We start from the raw sequence: 20135 nt of genomic DNA on the forward strand, positions 1-20135 counted from the left end.
GGAACTTCGACTGTTTTACAAACTGATTCAGACTGCCAAGATCCAAAACTGGTCTTAGGTCTCCTGTCTTCTTTGGCACTAAAAAGAATCATGAATAAGTTATAGATCCTTGTTGGCATGGGGGGACTGCCTGATAACTCTCTTTCCCAGCAACTTATATCTCCATCTCTACAGCTGCTGCTTTCCTCTGACTGGGTAGGATGTTGGGAATTTTCTTGTTCCATTGAGGCAGTAGAAGAAAAAATGTTATGTTATAACCTCTGGATATTATTCTGTGCATGCAAGTATCTTTGGTGATGGCTGTCCAGGCTTCTGGATGCAGAAATAAGTGCAGTGGTCAGGCAACCCTTCAGGGGTGCTGAAAGGAATTCTCAGATAAAGGACCTCTGAAGCCCTGATGTTGTGTGCCACTTCTGCTATGAGGGTGACATCTCCCATTGGAGTTCTCTCCTCTGCCACACAGGGATCTCTCTCTCTCTCAAGAGGAGTGCTGGGAAGGCCCTTGCATCTTTCACAGCCAGTCTTTCTGCCTCCTATCTGGTTCTGGCAAAAAGTCTTTTGAGAGGTAGAAAAACATATTACTATGGCAGATCATGTCTTCCCATCCTGCTCGTTCTTAGATAGAGTGTCCTTCACCTTATAGCCAAACAAGGCAGATCCATCAAATGGAGCACTGATGAATGACAACTTGAAGGGCTCCGCAAAGTCACAAAGATGCATCCAAGCATGCCTTCTCACAACAATCCCTGAACCTGCGGCACTCAAAACCCTTTCTGAAACAAGAGAAATTAACCTCAATGAGGTGTATGGAAGGGACTAGAGGGTGGCCAGCTGTGAAGAAACCATCTTTTTGTCCTCCACAGACATGAACCCTGACAGGGTATTGGAAAATTCCTTGATCAATTCCCTATCAAATCTCATAAAGTGTGCCAAATAGTTCAGTGACCTGAGGGCAAAGGTCACTAAAGCATAGCCATGCTTCCCGAATCTGTCCAACACCCTGGACTCCCTGTTCGAGGGATGGACAGATGATCTCTGTTCACCAAGTTCTTTCTTGGAAGCCACTGCTACCACCATGGGAGCTATCCTTCGGCATAAAAAGGTACTTATATGGCCTCTTGGGGATAAGCTCCATGACATCCAGATTCTTCCAAGCCAGAAAGGAGATAAGGTCCACCATCTGATCTGCCAGTGGGACACCAGAATGTAGTGAGTTAGCTCAGAAAGCCTCAAGAAACAATGACTCCTCCTGGGAAGGGGGCTTGGAAGGCATTTCTCTCTCATAAGTTTGAGGATTTCACTGAAAGGGACATCCTCAACGGGTGATCTGGGGGACACCTCCCCTTCATCAAAGTCAATAAAGAAATGAACAGCACGATAGCATCTCTTAAGGAAGCCTTAATAAGCGAACATGAAACAAATGAAAGAAAGGCTTCCACCAAAGCAGAAAAAATCCTGATCTGATGAAGATTTTATAACTGAAAGCGCTTATCCCGTTTGACCTGCAGTTCACCAGCAGTTCGTATTTTTATGTGTTTTATTAAAGACTGGGTTTTTAAAGATTTTTTCTGCTTTGGTGGAAGCCTTTCTTTCATTTGTTTCCTTCAACAAAGTCAGTGTCTTCAGTTAAAGACTCCTGTTGGGAATCTAAGTGCCTTCTTTTACATGTACACTTCCCAGAAGGCCCTCTGGTGGGAGGTTCTGGAGAGGACTGGAAGTTCCAGCACAGTTATGAATGAGGAGTGTCTCAAGGCTTGACTGGCTGTCTTGTTGGAACAGGATGAATAGACTCAGGATCCAGAGTAGACAGCTGAGGAGAGGATGGACCCGAGGAGGGCAAGGATGTCTTTGTCCATGGAGGTGGAAAATGTCCTCTACACTACCTCACAGGCAGAGGGAATGAGGGAACCAAGTCCCAACTTGGAAACAGCCGAAGCCATCTGCATAGAATAGAACCCAATCTCAACAAGATCATGCCTCAGTTCAGAAGTCAGAGCTGAGCAGTTCAGCACTGAGAGTCCAAGAGGAAGGAATGGCTCTGAAAACACTGGAGTTGAACGCAAATCCTAGGTCTGACATCAATGCTATGGCTCTGAGATCCTTTCGGCTCTTACAGAGTCAAGGCAATATGGTCTAGAGGAGGTGTCAAAGTTAAAAGCCAAGCCTTCGGATCCAACACAGACAAGCGCAGAATTCTCAGGTCCATAGGTTCAGAAAAAAAGAGGACAGATCAGAGTAGGAGTCAAAAATCTGGGGATGTACCGGAGGTAGGCTCACGGATCTGATGTGAGATGGAGCTAGGATAACTCCCAACTGAATCTGGGTTCTAAGAAACTTTCTCAGCATCCAGTCCACATCTGATTCAGTTAGGCTCCTAGATGACCTGAGATATGAAGAGCTCAAAGATGGATGGGATATCCTTTGAGATGTCTTCTGCAAGAAAGGTGAGTGCATTCTTGAAGTAACAGGCTCCAGACAGAATTTTGATCTGGCCTGTTGAGAATTAAACTTGGTTCGCTTCAAAACCGAAGGGCCAACTGGAAGCAATGGTTTTGGTTTTGTCTGTATTGGATTAGAGGTTCTTGAGATTTTCTCATGTGGAGCAGATCCCAAAGGAGGAGGACAGCAATCTGAGGAATGCTTCCGCAACCCTCTACATTTGTCAGCTGCTTCTCCTTTTGTAGACTCCAAAGACTTCTTGGATGAGGAAGAATCCCCAGATAAAAAGAAGACAACATGGAGGGGAGTAATCCTTTCAAGATTAACTTATTTTTACACTCTGTTAGAGCCCTATGATTAAATGCAGCACAGCTATTACAATCAGTGATAAGATGAGCTGTCCCAAGACAATAAACACACTCAGAACACGCATCTAAGCTGGGGATCTTGTGCCCACACAAACAAGATTTTTTGAACTGATTTGACTTATCCAACATTATACCAACACAAGGAATCAATACAATAACAAGAAAATATACAATCAGAAAGTATACAAAGCAGATTGAAATACCATCACTGGTAACATTAACACCAGAGAGGTATACAGCAGAAGGGAAGTACCAACAATGGTGGACAAAAGAAGTACATAGAAATTAGTTAGCAAGAAAGGCAAAGGACATAAGACCCAACGTCTAGCAGAGTTGGAAATAAGGAAAATTTTTAAACCTTTACATATAGACAGATAAAGAACGGGAAGGAGTAAAGAAAAATGGAAAACCTGACTAAGATAAAAGGAAATATCACTTATCAATCCCACAAGCTACTGGTGACCATGGCCAAATGTAGCAGCAAACCCGATGTGAGGTAATTCAGAAGAACAGAGGATAATGGGTAAGGAGAGGAGCTCAAGCTACGGAGCCCAAGTCCAACAAAATGGCCAAAATCGGCTCCAAGGATGGAGCAAAAACCCATTGGCTGAGGAAAGGACGAAAAATACAACATTAGATCTAGCACTGGGGCATGATGTGGAACACAGAGAACTAGGCATTCTAGTCATAAATGACTTAATAATAGTTAACACCTAGTCTTAGTGTCAGCCTGTCTTCAAGGATTACTCCACAATTACTTATCTTTGTCAGTACTTAAAGCTTGTCAATCCCTATAAATAACAGGTTCAGAGCTACAGAATTTGATTCGCTAAGAGTGACATTTATTGCAACAGCAACTCTGGTAAAGGTACTAACTTTAAGCAAGTTATGTTATCATCTACTAATGAATACAGTTCTGATCATCCTCTAAGGAATTCAGGAATTACATGTAGTATCACAGCTGTGAGTCATAGCCGTGGTAAAGTAAACCTCTCAAATAAACAAAGTCAGGTGTCATTTCAAAAAACAGAATTTGCTGAAACAACATTTTAACCAAAGAAACAAAAAACAATTGCTTGTGCCTGCATACCTTGTAAGCAGAGGGATCCACCCCCCCCCCCCCAATACCCTCTCTGTTATACAATGAATTCTTAGGTGACTGCAGCACAGGGAAATTGGCTATTTACTGATGGACTGAATGAAGATTAAAATGTTTTTGGGAAGTTAAAGTTAACAAATTGTGTTTCATTCCAGACTTGATTGAAACTACTCCTACTAGCACTCTGTTACATGCAATGGCAGGCCAATCAAAAGTTCAGTTAGCTGTTCTGGGCCACCGTTTTCATATTATTAAGGGCTCAGACTACAGGTAATTATGCTTCCATTTAGACAGACAGCTTCAAAATAGCCTTCTTGGCAATGCAATGTCATGTTATTTAAATTCACTCCAATGGAGCTCAGGAGGTTTGCAATGTAACTTCCAATGGGCGGAGCGGACCCTAAGCCTTCTGACAGAATCAGATTGTCCTCATATTTCAAACAAATGTTCATATTTCTGGAACCATAAGGATTATGAAATGAGTATAAATGACAAACTATTTTTATAGTGGTAGTGTTCTTTAGGTTCTAGGTCTTAAACCTATTTTTATAAGTCACAGTAAACACAGTAACTATTACATCTGTAATATATTGTAAACAACTTATAACATCTCAGCAACCACTCAAGTTACATACTGTCATGTCAGTAGCACTTTATTCACCTATCTGAGAGCCTTCATATGCTAAAAAGTTTTTTAAAAGACATAAAACCACTTACTCTAATGACCTTTGTTAGGTCTTCAGACTTCCAAGTATCTTCTCTGGTCTTTCTCTACAAAGTGAAAAATAAATTGTGGATTAAATGTAAGCAAATATGTTTAATAAGCATCATCTGGTTTTACTCCTACAAAAAGCAAATCTGAATGCAGGGTCTTAATGATCCACTGAAAAATGACAGTGTTTTACATCATCAAGCTATTACTCACAAATCAGTGAGCAAAGCAATAATTTTTAATACATTTCTTTGTTAGCTGGGTATCTAAGTTGGTCCTTCATGTTCCTTTACACAACAATAATTCACAATTTTACACACTTTAAAACAGTTCAGTGGCACCTTAAAATTTCTCTGAAGACTGTGAAATATTTGAAAGCTGCTAATCTCAACAATGAAGATCAAAATTCAGAGTTTTGCTGTATATTTCAGAGAAGAATTTCATAATGAAAGGCAATAATGGCATATTCATAAGGACAATGAGGTACTCTCTGAAGCGCAACAGAGGCTTGAAAAATATGTCAGAACCAGGTTTGTGCTTGTGGTATTTTACTTTTTCATTCTTTCATCCAGTCACTTATTTTTCAAATACCCACATATTATAGCACAGGGCTAGAGAAGAACTACAGTCCATCCTGTCACTCAGCAGACACAATGCACAGAAGTTTATTCTAAACAGGGCATCAGAATATCACAGAACACACACACACACACACACACACACACACACACACACACACACACACACACACAAACACATGACGGCACGTACAGATAAGTCAAAAGGTCTCAGATTCACTTATGACATCTTTGTGATGTGGTGAAGAATTGCAGCATGCAACCAAAAATCCAGAAAGACGCAGGGAGAGCATACAGGCTTTGTACAGGTGGCACCTTAACCGAGAACTAAACTGGAGAACAAAATGATATGAAACAGCAATAATAACTACTGTACTGCCCCAGTGTTAATGTTAGTTGAGGCATTCAATTAGTTTTATCACATGTAGTATTGTCATCGTTCATCTTCACTGCAGATTACATGTCAGCATGACAATTTACAAGTTCATTTAACAAAAATACAAACTAGGCCAAACAAAATTCTATAGCTAACTTGATGCAAGTGTAAATAAATGTATTATTTGATGCAAAAAATTTCAAAGCCAAAAATATCACAGACTATTAATTATTTCCAGAAGATGCATATGCCATAGAACTGCACCAAGACAACAAATAAGGGAAGTGAGGCAAATTTAAAGAATAGAAGGAAAGCTAAGTTGTGCATGTAAACTTAGCACAACAGTAGATGCTCAAACAGACCATGGTTGTAGTAGCCTAAGCTATATAGGTTATATCCTACTAAGGATATGACAAGCAGACAGCTAAAAAAAGTTTAAAGGCACCTACTATACACCTTAACCACTGTACATCTCATTGAAAGAAGTATAAAGCTAGTGGTTAAGGTGCCAAACCTTTGGAACTTTCTTGTCTCACAGTAAGGGAGGCTAGAGCCCTGCCAGTTAGGTATATGTTAGAAAAGAGGTAAAAAAATTCACACCCTGGCAAAACACATATACACACACACACACACACACACACACACACACAAGAGATGGCGGTAGAGTGTCCCTATTCCAACAGAGATCTATTCAAACTACTGTCAGGTTAAGTTTACTTACAGAACCATACTATGTTCATCATTAGATCACTGTTGCAGTAGCTTGAACTATATGGATTGCTTTCAGAATTTAGAAAGAAAGGGACAAGGAAGGGTCAGGGTTCAGAAGCCCCAAGAGGAGAGTCCTAGCAAAGCCTTTTCTTGACCTAGAAAAATAATCTAATTTGTACTGTTATGTAAAAGTATGCAAAGATGACCAAGTTGCTGCCCCTACTATACTGCTATTGTCTACAGAGAAGAAACCAAAGTGCTGGCAGAATGGGCCTCACCCTTACCTTGACCTGACTTGTTATTGTGATAATAACAACAAAAAAAATCAATAGCATTAAACAACCATTTATAAATAATCTGTTTTGATACTAAATGTCCCTTGTTTTTCCCTTCATAGGGAATAAACAGTTAATCAGAATTCTTGTAGGATTTAGTCCAGACATGTAGTACATGGATAACCTGTGGACATTCAGAAGATATATAATTCTTTCTGCCTTTTTTATTCTGAAAAGAAAACAGGGGGGTGAAGAGCCTGCCTCAAACTAAATTCTGAAACCACTTTAGGCACAAATGAAGGATATGATCTCAAAGTTACTCTATATCCTTGTAAAATATGAGAAAAGGTTGACTCGCCAAAAGAGACTGTAGCTTAGATTCTTGCCTTGTACAAGTCAAAGCAATGAGCAAAAACATCTTCAAAGTTAAGAACTTGAAATCATCCTCATAAGTTCAAACAAAAAAGTGTAACTCTCTCCAGAGCAAAATTAAGATTCCATGAAGGAGCCACCTGTCTTGTAGGTTGATGAAAATGCAAATCCCCTTTCAAAACGGTAACTTGAAGCTGGGTAGAAAGAGAAGGAATCTATGGGCAGACAAGCAGAGATGGGCAAAAGCTGAATCGTTATAGAAAAGTAAGAAAGGTCAGAGGATATCTCACACAAACATAATACAACCAGAGTCATCTGAGCCTGAAATAGATCCTGGTTTTTAACTGGCACCCACTAGAAAATCTTTTCCACTTGCCCATATATGATATTCTAGTACCAGATTTCTTATCCTACTTTAATACCTGCTGCATGTCTTCAGAAAAAAAAAAGATATCTAAAAGGTATTTTCTCTCATCCAGACAGTCAATTGAAGGTTGAGGTGCATCAAACAACTTCTAACTTCTGTAAGTTCATTCTCAGAGGAAGATCATGGTAATTACTCTTGGTCATTTTCAAAATAAGAGAGAACTGTTACCTGAGCCAAAAAGGGGTCACTACAATTATCCTGAGAGTGTCCTTCTGAATTTTTAAAATGCTGGTTGTCAGAGGAAAAGAACATAGAAACAATCCCATCAACGGGAATGAAAATTCATCTATCTTCAGGCCATTGTGCAATAAGTCCTGGTGCAAAATTTCTTTACCTATCTGTTGTAAATGGAGGCAAACAGTTCATTTGGACAGTTTCCCCACAGTTGAATAAATTCCTGGAAGACTACCAAATTTAACTTCCATTCGTTGTGTGGGGGGGGGGGGTTTGCCCTGGTCTTGCTCAGCTGGTCTGCAACAATATTCTACTGTCATAGAATGTAAATAGCAATGTAAAGATGGATTGTGCCGAGTTGTTAGTTCCAAGGCTACCATAGGTAGTCTGAAAAATGGGGTGGTGTTTGTTTCCCTTTATTTACTTATGTATCACATCACTGTGATGTTGTCTGAGATTACTAGTAGAAGGACAAAGACAAATTAATGATTTGAAAGTGTTGCTTAAGAGAAATTTCTTTAATATTTACTTCTTTCAGTCTGTCCTGTTTTGCTCTACAGACTCCGAACTTTCATCATCTTGGAAACAGCAAAGTCTGAGGCTTCTGTGGTTACAGATTGAGTAGGGAATAGGAAGGGATAAGGGAAGAACAGGGTTGAGAGATAACTGGTCCATTCACCAAAAAGTAACCCCTTTTTATAAACCTCAGTACTGAAATCTAAAATGACAGGGGGGGTGTGCAGGTGTTAGATTCAAACAGATTCGAGGAATCACTGGATTTTCCTCATATGAAGTCTGGCCAAAGAAATCATGACATTTTTGTAAAGGCCATGAAACCCAGACCCTGAGATATTCTGTGGCAAATGTCAGAGGCTTGCTAGAAAGTATTAGGGGATATTTAAAAATTCAGAGATGCCTTCATCTTTAAGGAAGGGAGATCAACAATTAACTTTCTCATATTATCAAAAGAAGCCAATAGAAACTTGGACATGTGAGCCTGACAATTCACTCTTCTGAAGACAAAGGCAGAAAAATAAAAATAATAATCTTTCTTACCAAGTCTATCAAATGTTTCCCCATCTTTGTCAGAAGGAATAAGGTTAGCTGCCAAATGATGTTTGGTAGAAGATGGTTTTGCCAAGGAAATCACTGTAGCATCTGATTTCGGGTTTGAGAAGAGAAATTTGCGAGTCTGATGAACCTTAAATAATTTATCAAACTTTTGGGGAAGCAAACTGCTGACTGTCAAGAAAGCATCCTCTAGTGCTAGTGAGACAAGAAGGACAGTTGTGTACTGAGAAAATTTACCTGTAATACATCATAATGTCCTTCCTAGGATTCTGGAAATTCTTTTTGCTCCCACTGAAACAGCCCTTTCATTCTGGCTATAGCAACAGAAAAAGATAACACTTCTGGGGTTGCTAGGGGGATCTGAAGAAAAACTTACTCAAATGCTGACTCCTCCTGTGACACAGGCACTTGGGAAACACAATCTAAATCTAATTCCAATCCCTCAGACTGAGGATAAGAATATGAGATAGACAGCAAGAAGCGGGGGGATCTCATTCTTTTAAAATACTGGGAAGAGTCAGAATGTAAAGACTGAAAGGTTTGAAATAAGCCCTTAGCAAACCCCAACAAACTTCCCTGCCCACCCAATGTTAAACAGTAGAAGAAATCTGCTTAACTTTCCATTTTCTTTCCCTGGAAATATTCCCCCCAAAAAAGGCTGATTAGAGAATGGGACCCTTACCCAGGAATCAAGCTCCTTAGGGCAGCGTTGCAGTAGAGCATCATCCACTCCCTCTTCAGACACTAAGGTTCTCCTTTGCCTGAAGAGGACAGCCAAACAGCCACAGAGGATGTGACCATCTCTTGGTCCTTACTGACTTCTCAAGGAGCAACACAAGGGGAATCGACAGAAATCATGAAGTAGTCCAGGTTATTTGAAATGGTCACAGCACAGTTACTCAACGGTTGTGGGAAAGAGAAAGCCAGATTGAAGACAGATGACTCAAGTTCAACTTTCTTTTGCTTGCAGACGGGGAATGGAAGAATAGAAGAGTCCAAAGCCTGGTCCATGCACTACCAAAATAAAAAATAGCCTGTCAATCAGGTAGCGATGTCCTGAAGAGTCAATGGTACAACATAACTAGAAATTTTAAGTTTTGAGGTAAAATTTTTTAATGGCAACCCACAAAACGTCTAACTACAGTTTCTGACTAAAATGTAAAATATTTTTGCAGAAAAAAAGACATCTGAAATAAATTTCTCAACAGTAAATCCTGACTAAAAATCTAAACTTAAAAGGTAAATATTTTAGCGACAACCACTAAAAATATCAGTTCTAGTTCCAACAATAATTTCTGACAGAAGAGAATAACTTTCCTGTACAAATATTGATGAGATAAAGTGAATGATTCTCCCCAATGGGGTACACTTCTGCCCGGCACTGGTGAAGTGCTAGCCAACCATCAGTCACTTGAACCCCTCAGGAAAGAGCGCACTTTGACTGCAACAAAGTTCTTAAGGTTTGACACCCTAACTGGTTTCATATCACACTTCCAGATGTACAGTGGTTACAACAGATGGAAAGTGCCCTTAAGGTGTGGAAGTTGGCTGGTTGTCATACCCTTGGGCAGAATATAATGCTCATAGCCTTGGCTGTTGAAACAGTGTTCAAATGATTATCTTTACATTATACAGTAACTCCAAATTGCTAACATTAAGCAAAACTTCAACAATGCCTGCCGATTAAAAAACAACTATTATACAATGAATGGCCAGTAATGTTCAAAAAGGAGCATTCTGATTGGTCAGCCCAACCAGTGTGCCCATTGTAAATCAGAGAATTTACCAATGGAAGAAGGTCCGGTCGCCCAGACTTTTTTCCATTAGTATATCTCATAAAATTTTTACTTTACTTTTTTTCTTTTTTTAATAAATTTACAAAACAGAAGACCTCAAATGAACGAGGGAGACAGTGCAGAGAAAAATTAGAGGATAATCGGGTACATTCTGCAAAATTAAAGAAACATACCTGATTATCCTTTTATTTCCTCTGTCCTGGCTCTCCCAAATGTTAAAAGTCTCCCAGTTTCTTTTTAATAAAAAAAAAAAAAAAAAAAAGGCATTGGGGATCTTCCTTTCTCCGTCACTTCCTTTGCACAGCACTGATGTACTGTGTAAGCATGGGAATGCAAGCATATGCATGCACAGTCATCAGAAAAGCCTCAGGATACTGGAAAAATATGGAGAGGCACCATGGAAGCATTATACAAAGACATCATTTAAAAAAAGTAAGTATTTTTTTCTTAAATAATGTCATTGTATGATAACAATAACCAACTCCATTGTGGGTTATATTAAAGATTTACCCATGGTTTGCTTTATTTAATCACTCTGGCTTTGCTCTCATGATTAAACTAAACCAACCATGGGTAAATCTTCAATATACCACACCGACGTTGTCAGTTATTGCTACAGTATTAACATTTTCCTTCAGGCACTGGTTACCAAAGTAAAACAAACAGTGCTGTTTTACAACAGTACCCCCTTGGTCATTTCACGCAGAGTGATTGAAATGGCTAGTTGCTGTGATGTACTATACAAATGATGCATGACTGACATACTGTGCAGATTTGTCAGTGATATCAAGAATATTCATTGTCTAATCGTAGTTTACCCTTTTACTTAAAGTAGTGCGATCTCGGACTTGGTATATTTAAGTAGCGGGGGATGCAGGGGGCTTCCCCCCTGCAAAAAGTGAGGTGAAAGAGTAATATTTTACCATAAATAAGACCATTATAAGACCATGTGCTAGGCCTTGGGCAGGGTTTGGGTGAACCTTGGTACTGCACATGGGGGGGTACTGTTGTAAATCAATGCCAAACAAACAAGTAAACAAATCAGCTAAACACTTATGCAATTGAATGCTTTAGTGGTATAGCTCTACTAGTGCCAGGTACTTTGTAAATACCCTTGGAGCTGCAGACAAAACAGAAGGAAAGGAAGAGAACTGAAAATGTAAACTAGACACAGAAAATCTTTAAAAAAGTCTGAAATCTTGAGAACAGGAATGTGGTGATAAGCATCTTCTGCATTCTGAATTAACAAAAAATGAGGTGGAATGAAATTTGGACTCCAGTCAAAATGCCAAGCAGCATCAAGAAATGCATGATGAAAGGAGGACTTCCAAATATGGCTGCATATTGATCAACAGCTTAACTTCAGCTCTCTCAGTATGAAAAAAAGAAACTGCAAAATAAAAGCTAGTTATTCTGCCAGCTTGAATAAAATTCAGTTACTAGGTATCATAGAGCCTCTTAGTACAAAAAATCTGGACAAAGTCAAAAATAATGGGGGGACAAAGCCTCAAAAATAGGGGCAAATTTTAAATACTGTTCTTATAAACCTAGAAAGTTGCTAGAATAAAACAGCTTCTGTTACCATGCAATTTCTGAAGAATATAAAGTCTGAAACTCAAATGGCTGTCATTACTTAATGAATTCAGACCTCACTGATTTTCCAGAAAAATCGTACATTTTATGAGGAACAGACCAAAAATATGATGCAAAACTCTGGACATTCTGCAAAAATCTGTACAATTGAGAGGTATGCCTAAGCTATTAAGTATGCTGACTAGATGCCAGCAAAGAAGATATTTAGAGCACCTGAAAGAAAGTCAACTAGAAAAGGTGAAGAGAAATATCTGACTGGAAAGAATCCTGCAGCTCTTCCACAAAAAGCAGTTCAAGCTTCAGCTTTGGTAAAATAGATTGATTTAATAATTTACTGGAAAAAATAAAATTAAATGTGTTCAGAGGTGCTAGGAAATATTGAAGGAGTATATCAACTCAAATAACAAAAGGCTGGATAAAATAGAAAAGCTTAAACTAGCTATTCAGATGAACTGATAAAACTGCAAAAATCAGAGGCTGAAATGAAGAAAAAGCTGCTTCAAAAATGGTAGAGTTAGACAGAGCACACAGAGAAAACCTGAGATTTTGTTATACCAGAGAAACTGGAAGGTACAGACTGTACTAATTTTGTCAAAGCACACGTAAGCAACTGGACTGGTTTTTCACAGCAGGATTTGTACCAGTATGATTCTGTCATAGTCCAAAGATTCAGTTCCATGAACTATATGAAGAGAACCATTACTGATCTGAACCTGCCTCCCCTAGGCTTCAGAACACTGGCTAAAACTTTACCCACCTTTTAACAGCCCTTTTTAGGTAATGCCAAACTGACAACCCTATTGACACAGCAAATAAAACCCAAAAGAAACTTAAAAGATGTTACTGCTCAATACTAGGAGCCTAAACAAGTAACTCCATGCCTTACAAGCTCTCCTACTTTTGAAAAGATGGGCATCTGTGCCATTACCGAGACGTGGTTTAAATATGCAAAATGCACTCCAGCAGTGCAAGGCTTCAGTGCCTTCCACACATTTAGACTATCAGCAGCAAAAAAGGGACAAAAGGTGGAGAAGTCTCAATCTATATTAGCAACAATAATAACGGTGTTGGTTAAACAGGACAATGCTTTGGAATTTTATCAGGGTGCAAACTACCATAGACAAAGTCCCACACCATATCCTAGCAAGCTATAGGTTACCCTCCATGTCCCTAGAATCCCAAAGCTGTACTTAGACCTACTGGAGACACGCAACATTAAACCAAATACCCTATGCATGGAAGACTTTACCCCTCTATAGGCTGGGAAATATACACTGCCTCATACTCACAAGTACAATGATTCTGGACTTCACACATATACCCTTGACCAGCTTTTGAGCACATCCACCAATTCAGACATACTGGACCTGGTACTCAGCAATATGGGAAGCCACTGCACCTCCCCCCAATTTCATGTCCACACAAGTGAGGTAGAACCACAAAACTATCTCCTTTGAAATAAAAATCAACTCAGTTACCCCAGCAAACCCTATAACAATTAGGGACTAATCCAAAGCAAAGATCCTATAAAGCAATAGTTAAGCAAAATTCAATACTCCTCCCAACCCCAAGTTTACAGAGACCCTGTATAACCATGTAAATGGCTGTATAGAGGCTGCTGTACCTACTAGAAGTAAAAAAAAAAAAAACTAAAAACAAATCCCACTAGTAGAATTCTAGCTTTAATAATCTACGCAACAGAATTAAAACAAATCATGGCTAAAATCAGGAAGAATAACTCCTATAATAATAGGAGTGCTCACATTAAACTAAACAGGAAATGAAGAGATCTAATTAAGTTCAACAAGATCAGTTACCAGGTCAAGATAGTCTCAGACTAAAAACAACCACAAGGTCTTTTATAGTTATGTCCAAAACCTCAAAGTCAGCACACAGCAGTGTACTGAACTGGTGGTCAATGGTGCCACCTTCACTGAGCACAGTTGCATAGCGAATTTGCTGGCTGACAAATTCAGCTCTAACTTCACCCCCCATTCCCCCTGCCTTCCTCCCCAAGAAATACCTACTAGCATAATCCTCTCAAATATTAATGGGGAGCAGGTCCTTGACAGTGCTCTCTAAGACCAAAAGCACAGCCTCACTGAGATCCAACAATATCCCGGGATGCCTCCTAAATAGCTTGAAACATGACCTAACAATGCCAAATGAGTGACTTTTCAACTATAGCCTCAAAACAGGTTTTGTACCATGAGAATGGAGGACTGCGATTGTTATTCCACTTCACAAGGGTGGACCATCAACAGACCCTGGAAAGTACATACGTAGTCGGACTACTCCAATATGCAAAGCCATGGAACAAATTACAATGGAAATGATCAACAGACAGAGACAGGCAACCTTCACACACTGGACCCAACCCAGTTTGGCTTTGTCAAGGGAAGGTCATGCTTACTAAATGTGGCGGACTTCTTTGAGAAGACCATTAAGACAATAGATGAGGGGAAGACAGTACATACCACCTATATGGACCAGACTAACGTGTTTGATACATTACCATACTCAAGTATAGCTGACAAACTCACCAAACTGGGCACAATCCCATACCTAACTCTATGGATTGCCAACTGGCTCCCAGACAGAACCCAGGAAGTTAGGATAGGTAGTACCACCTCTACTAAGAGAACGGTCACCAGATGGGTACCTCAAGGCTCTCAGCTGAGACCGCTGTTACTTGGCATTTACAAAGGAAAGGGCTATTGTCAAGGGCCTTTGCTGACCAAGCTTGCAAATGACTGAAAATTTTGAGCCATCACTATACAAACATCTTACAAGAGGATATAACACAGACAAATGACTGGTGTCAAAGTCACAGATTAAAACTCAATGTCAAGAAATATATTATAGTGCCTTTTGGGAAAACTGCCACCCAGCCTAATTACTCCATCGTTAAGAAACTCCAAAGATCTGACCCACTAGTCAGAGATCTGGGAATATGCACAGACAGTAATCAGTTCTTTGACAAACATGTGGCCAAGGTAGTAAGAAAATCATTCTATGACACTCAACTCCAAGGAAGTCATAGTGCCACTTTAATTGGCCCATCTCAGACCCATCATTGAGTAGAAATCCCCCATTGGCATGTACCTGACCAGACATATGCAACAGTTGAAATACCCACAAAAATTCCTTACCAGCAGAATCCATGATATAAACACATTGTCCTATATGGATCACCTTAAAGTCATATCTGTACACACTGTCTCCTAAAGGTTACTGAGAGGAGATCTATGCCTGACATCCTTAGATCCAGCTCTGATGGACCATTTGTACATCCACAGAACGAACATCATCAGAACCACTAGACCCAAGGATGAGCCTCAGAGGATCCCCATGCTCTGGAGCAAACTTCCTATCCATCAGACGCAGAGGTCATACTTAGCCATATTTAAGTACAACCTAGACCAATGGATGAGAAATCAGAAAGTCACCCTGGGTCTGGCTGTCATGTCTCGTATATGCAGAGGCAGATAGTAATTCCCAAAGTAACATACCCTCCCTCCACACAACTTCTAGAAACCTAATTAACATACTCCTCCTAATAAAGCACACATGATATATAGGGATACAAATGAGTTGGACTGCATGGCTAGACTTAAAAAGATCATGGTGGTCATTAGCCTACTATATACCTATGAACTTAACTAAAAGGGCACTCTTTGTGTATGCTTCAAACCTGGACATGAGAATGCAGCCAAGACCTGTATTAGTAAAGATGCAATCATACCAGCAGAAATAGCTGATCTTGGCAAAACTGTGGCTGAAGGGAAAAGTACTAAATTGTAAACAGCAGTGTGTTTGTGGGAAATGATTATTCACTGTACACCAGACAGAAGAGAAGCAAATTTATACCAGTAATTAAGAAATATTAAGAGGCAGGTGAGAGATTCAAGCTGCTTTATCCAGCTGTTTTCAGAATATTTTTCTTGAAGGATCAAAGACACTTTTTTCTTGAAGGATCAAAGACACTTTTTGATCCACAACAGGCTAAGGAGGAAATACAAAAGTTTATCCAAGAAGAAATGAGCTATCAAACAAAAGGGTACTTTGCTTCTTATTCTTCTGACAATAAAATTCAGAGACACTTTGCCAGTGAAACCTTTTCCAATGTTCCAAGGGAAAATGCATTACAGACAGAAAAAACACAAAGAAGTTGACTAGAATAATCAGGAGTACCTTGGACATGAAACAGAGTTTAGTGTTGGGAGACCGAGATGAACACTAAGAAGACCAGCAGCACTTATATTAGTGAACAAGTGTGAGATTATAAAGCATCAATCACATTTGTGAAATATGGCTTTGCAAGAAAATGTGGCTGATAAGGACTGGATTTTTGTTGTTTTTACGAAACTCGTGGATGGTCTGCAAGGCATATGCACCCACTTTATGTCACTAATGTTTAGAAGGTCAAAATGGAAAAAAAGTTACTGTAAGTAAAACAATTTTTGTTCTTAAAAGTATTTATATAAACATTTCATGATATAAATTGCATGCTACATAGTAAAGCAATTTTATGTAGTATGTAGTCAGAGGTATGTTAAATATGAGGGTGGGGGAGTCATTTCAGTTACTGTTGTATGTGATAAAGATACTAAAGAAACAAGTACTTCTTTTAGTTGTAAGAAGCATAAGCTTTACAATGTAATAAGAAAAGAAAGGCTGGGCAAAAGCAAGTTTAAGTTAATATGCTGACATCTCAGGCTACTAAAATGGGGGGAATGTAAAAGAGCACTGACTGCATTATATGAAGAGATAAAATGTTTTCTCATGTTTGCAAAGGTGAATATCTGGATTAATGTATTTTTCTTATTCAATAAACAAGTGTTTTGTAAGCAAGTAGCCTTGAAAACAACACAGAATGACAAAAGCCATGAGAAGTGCTAATTTTCTTGCATATACAGTGATATTAGCTGGGTTTTTTTCCACTAGCAAATGTTCAGTAAGAGTGAAGAATTCTGCAACCGAAGGCAGTTAAACATTCTGTTCTGTGCTGAGTGTAATTGACAAAGACTTCTTCATGCACCTGCAGAGTTGCTAGCATTTTTTTCATTCCTGGGTATGTTTCCATGTAACCAAGCTGTCTACAGGTGCGAGCAATTAATGCTGACAGTTCTGAGCATTTTTTTTGCTAAGGGAAATGTAAAATTTAAAGGTACAAGGGCAAGAAGTTTGGTGAGAAATAAAGTTTGAAATTAATGAAAGTGAGTAAGAGATAGAAGCTTCCATAGCAGCCTTAATATTTTAATGCAGTTTAAAAAGTATATAATGTAGTTTTAAAGATAGCCAGGGCACTTTTTCTTAAGGCTAAAAATAAATGTACTCAAAGCATTCCAGTTATTTTTAATGTATGAGAGGGGAACATGGGGTAAGGAAAGAAGAGACACCGATCAGTGTAAGTAGGGCAGAGCCTGTAACATGTGCTTTGGCATGAGTAATCTTAATTTTAGGTTAAGTAATGCATGTAGATGCAGCTGTTAATTTGGGGCAATTATTCCTATCAGGAGGGTTAAACTTCAGTTTTGAAGATGTGCATAGTTGTTTGAATTAATTCTAAGGTGACTTGTTATGGGGGTGTTCAGAAAAAGTATTTAGTTTTTTTTTTTATTTGAGGGTTTTCACCAAAACAAAAAGTCTTGAAAAATGTGACATAGGTTCCAATGGAGAAGACAAGAAACTTTGTGAAAAATCAAATACGGTGGTTTGATAGTTTTATTAAGCCTTTCATTAAAATTACATTTAGTGCATTTCTTGAAGCCCGGCCTGGGAGCCTGAGACATTATATATATTCACAAATAGTACACTATTCTAAAGAGAAGAACAGACTTTTTTTTTTTTTTTTTTTTTTTTAAAAAAAACTGCAGAAAATGCCAACAAATGAACTACAACTGTATAAAATATCAGCTTGTCAGTCATTACTGCTTGCATGCAACACAATAGTTGGAAATGCACACTCAAAAATAACTGTCAAGTATAAGAGGTGGGAACAATAACTTTTTATCATAATGGTTAATCTATCCCTGTTTTCTTGGAACAAAATAGTCTTACAAATATAGACAAAAATGAAAGAATATTGAATTATATTAAGAAATGCAGAGTGCAAATAGCAATGCTGCCGGAGACACATTTGAAAAAAAAAAGTTGGTTTTATTTGCGGATATTATTTTGTACTGGATAAAACCAGAAAAGGACATTTCAGTGTTCTGGAACATTCTCAGACAGTTTCAAGTCTTTTTGGGATACATTAATGAAGATAAAGCAACGACAATAGCTGTAAACTATGTATCCACACATGAACTGATTCAGCAATTCCCATATTTTTTGGAGACATGAAAAAATGAAGTACTTAGGAGTATGGGTAAAAAGGATTCTACTGTGGCAGCTAAGGATATGTGGGAAGAGGCTAAATAAATGGTAATACAAAAACCAAGAAATTGGGAGGTCTGTTTTATGGATATAGGTAGCAAGATACAAGCAGTGACAATGTGTTCAGTCCCTTTAGTTTTGTACACAGATCAGGCATACATTTATCAACTACAGGAGAAGTTGTAGATAACATAAGAGCTGAAGGATTTTATCTTGGAGGGGAACAGTGCAAGAGTCAAGGGAGATAGGGTGATCATTCTAATAGGACAAGGTGATCTGGGATTACCTTATTTGAAGGGGTATTTCTGAGCTACACATTTAAGGCTCCTACACATGGCACAAGCAGAAAGCTATAATTCAAAGTGGAAAGGGATGATGATGATGATGAAAGACGGGGAAAGCTGAAGACATAAACAGAGACTGGGATATTGGATGCAGATCCTTAAGGAGTACAACAATAACCATACAGAATATTACATTCATAAAGTAGCAGAAAGTATTCTAAGAAATAAGCGAACACAAGAATAGAAAAAGGAGATTCTGCCGATAGCAGTGACTTCAATTAGGGATACACAGAACAAGCAACAGGCGTCTGGAGAAAGATAGCAAAGGTACCAAGGTATTCACAGCAAATAATTAGAGTGGGAAAGGTAACAGTACAGGAAGATGTCAAGTATACATTTGGATTGCAGACTAGAGATTGCCTTCCTTATTAGAGATTGAGATCAGAGTACAGACAAAGGGAAAGGAATAGTGGGATCCTAAGTGAAAGACCAGCAGTGGTAGAAGTTTTAGTAGAATCTAGAACAGAAACTGCTGCTAAAAATGGATAATTAGTAGGGCATACAAAATACTGCATGATAACTATAGGAATCAATCACAGGACGTTAAAAAGGATTGGGAAAACAGACTGGATACACAATTCACAATTAAACAATGGGAGGATATATGCGGCGGTCCCAAACATACCATAAATTGTGGATGATTTAGGATTTTTGCTTGCGAGTCTTTGCATAAGCACTTTTCTACTCCAAGCAAACTCCAAAGAATTTTTTTCCTCAGTTAGACTGCAAATGTTGTATGTGTTATGGGAAAGAAAGAGGTAATTGGGAACATATTTTTCGGGAGTGTAATGAACTAACAAACTTAACAATTTCCTGCAGACTACTCTGTCAGAAATATTGCACAAGTGAATTGGTATAACTAAGGAAATTAGCTTTTGAGCTGTGGTACCGAACCAGAATTCCCTAGACATAGTAAGGCCTTGCTGAGTTTAACGAAATAAACCAAGACTGTGGTGGTCAAATCCAATAAGCGTAGGAAAAATAGAAGTTCATGTGGAATAAAGTGAATGAAAGCACTAATCTTGGTGTCCGTATTTTTCCTATGCTTATTGGATTTGATCACCAGAGTCTTGGTTTATTTCGTTGAGTTTCTGTGACAGTTTTTCCAGTTTCTGCATTGCAAGTGTTTTCTTGCTGAGTTTAAGTATGGTGGCAGCCAAAAAAAGCAATTACTAGAAAATAGAAATCAAAGTCTAAACCAATCATACTAGAAGTGGTGAGTATAATAAGAGATGAAAAAATAACTGGAAGGGGGATCTTTAGAAAAGGGTATGAACAAATTACAAAACCAAAACGGGAATTATGGAAACTATACATGCAGAACAATGTTTTGGAGGAGTGAAGTTTAAGGGAAGGTAGGAATTGAATGAGCTATGTAATGTTCAATTGACAATAACTGTACAGAAGACTATATGTGGT

At 38.7% G+C, this 20135-nt stretch overlaps 1 protein-coding gene across 1 annotated transcript in view; it reads right to left on the minus strand.

Annotated features, from left to right (window-relative positions):
- LOC122794825 (RNA-binding protein 25-like) overlaps window positions 1–20135 on the minus strand; it is a 121066-nt gene that overhangs the window by 91569 nt on the left and 9362 nt on the right. Inside the window, exon 3 of the mRNA XM_044063430.1 lies at window positions 4624–4677. Within this exon, the coding sequence (XP_043919365.1) occupies window positions 4624–4677 (54 nt within the window). The remainder of the gene's footprint in view (window positions 1–4623; window positions 4678–20135) is intronic.

This window comes from Protopterus annectens, chromosome 2.part1 (assembly GCF_019279795.1).
Source record: "Protopterus annectens isolate FY-2018-M chromosome 2.part1, PAN1.0, whole genome shotgun sequence".
NCBI lineage: Eukaryota > Metazoa > Chordata > Ceratodontiformes > Protopteridae > Protopterus > Protopterus annectens.